Consider the following 5,582-nt stretch of genomic DNA (forward strand, 5'->3'; position numbering starts at 1 on the left):
TCTGTTGTAAACTTGTTGTAATGTTACTGCTCGTGGTAATTCCTCTGGTATCACGTGTGTGTTTTTTCGCGCACGTCGTGTCAGAGGGCGTCTCTGAATCGATATCATGCAGATCTCGGGGAGATCGCTGGAATCCTCATGGTACCGGTTCTGGACCGTCACAAGTTGATATCAGAGCTCAGGTTTTCGATACCCCACTGGTCCGCTTTGCCTGGTCATTGTTGTGGCTTGGTAGCATAGAGCTACAGTTAAACCACTAGGAACTAGTTTTTTTTTGTTGCAGAACATAATATGCTCCCTTTATTTAAAATGCATTTGAACATATTTTAAAATGTTAAAAACTTGAAAATAAATTTCTGCGCGTACATCTCCACAACTTAGATGCGTACAAAGACAACTTACAAAAGATTTTTTTGTGCTGTGTAAAAAAGACAAAATTCAGAGCTAAAATAAGGCATTTCTTGGGATATTTTGTCTTTTCCACACATGCCATAAAAAATGTTATTTTCTCTCAACAAATTTCGTGCGCACATAGATGTCAAGATGTATGCATTATTCTTTGTTTTGAATTTTTTAAATATTTTGAAATGTGTTTTTTTTGTAAGCATATGCACCTGGGAGCCAAAATAAATTTCCGATTTATGTCAATGCTATATTAAAACTCTATAAATGTTCTGTTATATCTCATTCGATTGTTGTCTTCTTGGTACCCTCATGCCAAATCTATGCCCCGCTTGTAACTATTCTCACAATAATCATCCCCATGCAGGTTGCAGTTAGCAGATCATATTGAACGTTCCATTTAGCTATACAGAATTTACAGTTTACAGGATTTGGGGGACTTCATTTCTGTAAAAGAATGGAAGGCAATTACAATTAGGGTTGCTCTTTCAATTCTTCGGCAGTCAACACTATTTACACGACTGTGCACAGCGCTGTACAACAACAACGACAAGAAGAAGAAGCGGGAAGAATGATGTACATTCGGCGATGGTGATGAGATTGTCAAACTATGGTGTCACTTTGGCAGAAAGGGCAGCCGAGAGAAGCTGAAGCCGCCACCATTCTCGCTCACGATTAGATCTGAGCCATTTTTCTTTGTGGACTTAGGTTCCTGAGCGCCCTGAGTTGAACTCTTCTTGGTTATTTTCACTGGAAGAATTTGCAACCTCGAATTGGGGTCAGTTCCGAAGGTTTCGGCAAGTAGCTGGTAGCTCTCAACAAGCTCCAGCTGACGAGCAACTATTTCTGAACACCTTGGGAGGAGTTCAACGGGCTCCCCACCTGGAATGACAATATATTCAATTGCCAGCCGGGCCTCCTGCATGGGTGCACAATATAGTATAGTTGTTAGGCAACTACTATGATTAATCTCACAGGAAGTACAACAAGTAAACATAGCACTGTGAATGGAATTGGCACTTTTAAAGTTCCAGAAGGACGGAAGGAATAAATATGATGGTAGCCTGTAAAGCGCTGATCTTGATTTCTACTGATTTTTTATTTCATTATACATTTTTTTTATTGAGTGATAGTGTTTCACAAAAAATGGAAGTATGACCAGTGAGATTTTCATGTAACAGGGGCAGACTATCCAACTTGTTTCCTACTGCAGTCATTATTTACACCTTGTATTGTAAACTAAAGGGAAATTGAAATGAGAAAATAATGTCGCAGCGGAAAGGAAGTATAGAGTATTCCAATTTCCTTAAATTAGTGTAAATTCATTACCTCCAACGCATCGATTTCCTCCAGTGATGGCTTCCGTTTTGGAGCATCATCTTGAATCTCTATCTCTCCTTCCAAAACCTTAGGTTGCTTGCGTGATGGTGCACTAAGTTTGTCTCTTCCAACAATCATTTTGACAGCCTTTACTATCTGAGCCATTGTATTTGTCTGCTATTTATGAGGCAGAAGTCTGTTAATACAAGTATAATTTGTTTGCGTTGGATATCAGAAAATAAATATATCATGAGATGACCTTAACGACAAATATGGGAAGCTTGTGGTATTTGGCAACATTACGAATCCATGGGTTCAGCTTCATTTCAGATCTTGATGCAAGAATCACATTGGCCGCTCCAATGTCATCTGTTATGTCTAATTCATCTTCAAAACCCATCACTGTTGCCACTTGCAAGATATCAGATTCTGAAACCTGAAAAGCAGAAAAAAGAACTACCATTAGCTTTATGGTTCCTATGCTATATTTCTGTTAAATCATGTACATAATATTTTATACTACAAAAATCATTCTTCAACTCTACAATAAGAAAACACAGGGAGATGAGCTATTCAGAATTGATGGTTGAGACTACTGAGTATTCCAAACAAGCTGGATAACTCTTCGAAATATTAGTTACATTCTTCTGTGAGTTGTATACTTCATTTTCTGCAAATCATAGGACTCACACAAGAATGTAGCCAGTATCGAAGGCCATGGAAGACATGTCCATCCAGATGTAAAATCGCATAACAATGTTGTATCTAATAGCACGACCAGTAGAAAAGTACAATTGAGAAAACCATGTTACGTATCTCCACTTACCTGGTACGTGTACACACGGACTGGAGACCTTTCAGCCACAAATGTTTTGCCTTTTGTTTTCTTTGCAGAACCAAAATCGCCATCGACATTGTCGTCGGATGGTACACCCTTGCTTATTGTCTGCCTGGAGGAACCAACATCATCAACGAATTTATCTTCTGATTTGATTGCCCTACTGACCAGTTGTTGCAGATACGAAGGCATGTGTTCTGTTTTACTCTCTTTGTCAGGTATCACCAAAGATCCCCCTGACTCAGCGGCATTGCTACCCATCATGCGAGCTTCAAATTTAGGAGGCTTACCTGTACCAAGAAACAAGGAAACTGAATTCAGAGACCAGAAGATGTCTAAAAATCCTTCTTATGACTAAGTTGTGTGCTAGGAGTTGACTGAGTAAGTCTTTACTGTGAGTTAGTCAGAATACATACCTGCAAGAATAGCATCAACTGTAGTTTCTAACTTGTGATGCACTCGACATTCAGTCTTCGATACCATCTCAACAGCACATGAAAATGTTGGGGGGCCTTTTCTCTCAAGAATTGTTTTCTGAACTTTGCGCTTCTTTGCTTCTTCATCTCCAAGAGTCACACTCTGTATAACGAACATAGATTGTTGTTTCAGAAATAAATTCTTCCGTTTTCTCTACATGCACAAAATATGTGCCACACTAATATCTTTTGTCAGTTTTAGCGTTGGAATGTGATTAAAATAATCTACAAGCCTGGAATTTTAGTTGAAATTCAATCTTGAGAAATATGATAAAGTTGCTAATGGTACGGTTCGGCATCAACTAATTGCCTCTTGCGCTTTAATGTGCTCTTGATCAGGAAGGTGCTAAGCTTTTAAGAACATACATAAAACTCTACGTGAACAGATGACATAAGAAAAAAAGTTCACCTCAATCCCACCAACAAGCATTTGCAAGCAAGGGTTTTTAATTATGCTGTCAATTGTGACCCCGTGAGCAGTTCCAACAAGTTGAACACCTCTTTGAGCAATGGTGCTGGCTGCCATTGCTTCGAGTTCTGTACCAATCTCATCGATCACAATAACTTCGGGCATGTGATTTTCAACCGCCTCAATCATCACCTACATAAACAACGCCTCATATGGTTGAGCGAACACACACTAGCTAGTAAATTATATTCCACAACGTTAGATGAAGCATAAGAAAGAATATGGAGAGCCTACGTTATGCTGCATGGTAACTTTAGGAACTTGCATTCTCCTAGAACGGCCAATGCCAGAATGAGGCACGTCCCCATCACCTCCTATTTCATTCGATGTGTCCACTATGACCACACGTTTCTTACCCTCATCTGCCAAGATTCTAGCTATTTCCCTGTATTGATGAAAGCATTTTGAATTGTTAGCATCAGATTGCGACCCTCATGGATCTATTTCTCATATTCTCAGCCTTTTTTTACTGCATTAATTAATACGTGTAACATGCATTAGCATGATATGACTGATCTACGGAACTGGAGTTGTAGATACCTGATGAGAGTAGTCTTCCCTACTCCAGGAGGTCCAATCACCAATATGGAGCCGCCTCCCACGACCAAATCCCGGATCATCTCTGCGCTGCCAGAAATAGCTCGTCCGACACGGCAGGTGAGACCAATTATGTGAGCCTTCCTGTTTCGGATGGCGCTGATCCGGTGCAACGAGTGGTTGATCCCGGATCGGTTGTCCTCGGAGAAATTGCCTACCTGAAATGAGAAACGATCTTTCCGAGATGAGCAAAAGAAGCATCTCCACTCCACAGAAGTTTTTTTTTTGACTGGGATCGCAGCGTCGCAGTATAGTGTAAACTGTAAAGCAAGCTTTACTACTGAGAAAAAGTTCACGGCACCTTGGAGACGGCCTGGCGGAGGTCATCGGCAGTGACGGGCTGGTCGGAGATCACCCAGTCTCCGGATGGGAACCGCGCGAGCGGGCGGCGCCCGAGGTCCATGACGACCTCCACCAGGTCCCAGACCTCCGGGTGCAGCGCCAGCTCCCGCCGCATCCTCGCCGGCACCACCTCCAAGAACGCCTCCAGTTCGGCCCTGGACCCGGCGCCTGGGGCCGGTGCGACGACCGGGTACGCGGGCGCCGAAGCGGGACCCGCGGGCTCCGCGCCGCGCCACGGCACGCACCGGTCACCGGAAGGCCGGCGCACGGGGGGCTGGTGCGGGATCGCTCTTCGCGGGCCACCCGCAGCCCGACGCCGCGCCGCGCGCGCGCACCCCGGCGAGGGGGCGCGGCAGGCCGGGCGGAGCCGGATCGGCGTGGGGTTGAGCGCCTTGAGCATCGTGCGGCTGCGGTCGCAGTCACGGCCGGGGTGGTGGATGGCGGGAGAGCGGTGAAATGGCGCGCGGTATAAGTAGAGCGGGTGGATATTTGATCGAAAGTCCGGTGGGGTGGAGGAGGGAAGATGAAGAAGAAGAGAAGAGATGGAGGGAATCGGAGGAAGGAAGATTCCGAGGAATACTAGCTGAGGTTGTGGAGGTGGAAGAGTGTGTTCCAAAGGCGGGGACGCCAGGGACTCTTCTCGGCCGTTAACGCTCCCGCCATGCTGCATGGACATGGCATATGGACCGTTGTAGTCGTGCAGATGCTACTTTGCCATGATCGGATATCCGGAATGTGAAGTTTCTTACAACGACTTTGGCGACTTACACACGTGTTTTCGCTTGCCGATGATCGACACTACTTATTTAGTTAGTAGGTTGGTTGTCCATGAAAAAAAGAGTTTCGCTTGGTTGATATATAATGTTTTGAGGGCTTTCATCTCGTTTTTTATCAACAAAATTTGAAAGATTTTCAGCACAACTTCTGTCATAAACATAATCAATTTATTTTATTTTATGTGAGCTGCAGCAACACTCTTGTCTTCAATACTTTTCAAAAGTCTTTTGTAGAGGAGTAGCTTGCTAGTCCATCCGGTTTTTGTTCTCCGTTGCTTACTCGTCCACTCCTCCATTTTTCGGACCTTCTCCTTCATCATCAACGGAAAACATTGATCTTGCACATGTCTTTGGCACAACTT

The 5,582-nt window shown here is 43.8% G+C and overlaps 1 protein-coding gene across 1 annotated transcript; it reads right to left on the bottom strand.

Moving 5' to 3' along the window:
* Positions 1-776: 776 nt before the first annotated feature.
* Positions 777-5,027, bottom strand: LOC124674595 (protein SEEDLING PLASTID DEVELOPMENT 1). Its single transcript, XM_047210634.1, has 9 exons — positions 4,404-5,027; positions 4,046-4,260; positions 3,740-3,890; positions 3,446-3,637; positions 2,977-3,139; positions 2,549-2,850; positions 1,982-2,158; positions 1,732-1,896; positions 777-1,321 (listed from the first exon to the last, which is right to left on the bottom strand). The coding sequence occupies exons 1-9, from the start codon at positions 4,842-4,844 to the stop codon at positions 1,019-1,021; spliced, it is 2,109 nt and encodes a 702-aa protein (XP_047066590.1). The 5' UTR covers positions 4,845-5,027; the 3' UTR covers positions 777-1,018.
* Positions 5,028-5,582: the final 555 nt, after the last annotated feature.

This window comes from Lolium rigidum, chromosome 7, assembly GCF_022539505.1.
Source record: "Lolium rigidum isolate FL_2022 chromosome 7, APGP_CSIRO_Lrig_0.1, whole genome shotgun sequence".
NCBI lineage: Eukaryota > Viridiplantae > Streptophyta > Magnoliopsida > Poales > Poaceae > Lolium > Lolium rigidum.

Coding starts and splice junctions, on each gene's coding strand:
- LOC124674595 (XM_047210634.1), bottom strand. CDS start 4,844: ATGCTCAAGGCGCTCAACCCCACGCCGATCCGGCTCCGCCCGGCCTGC. Junction 2,851..2,976: donor AGTTGATGCTATTCTTGCAG/GTATGTATTCTG, acceptor TTCTTGGTACAG/GTAAGCCTCCTAAATTTGAA. Junction 1,897..1,981: donor TTCCCATATTTGTCGTTAAG/GTCATCTCATGA, acceptor CATAAATAGCAG/ACAAATACAATGGCTCAGAT.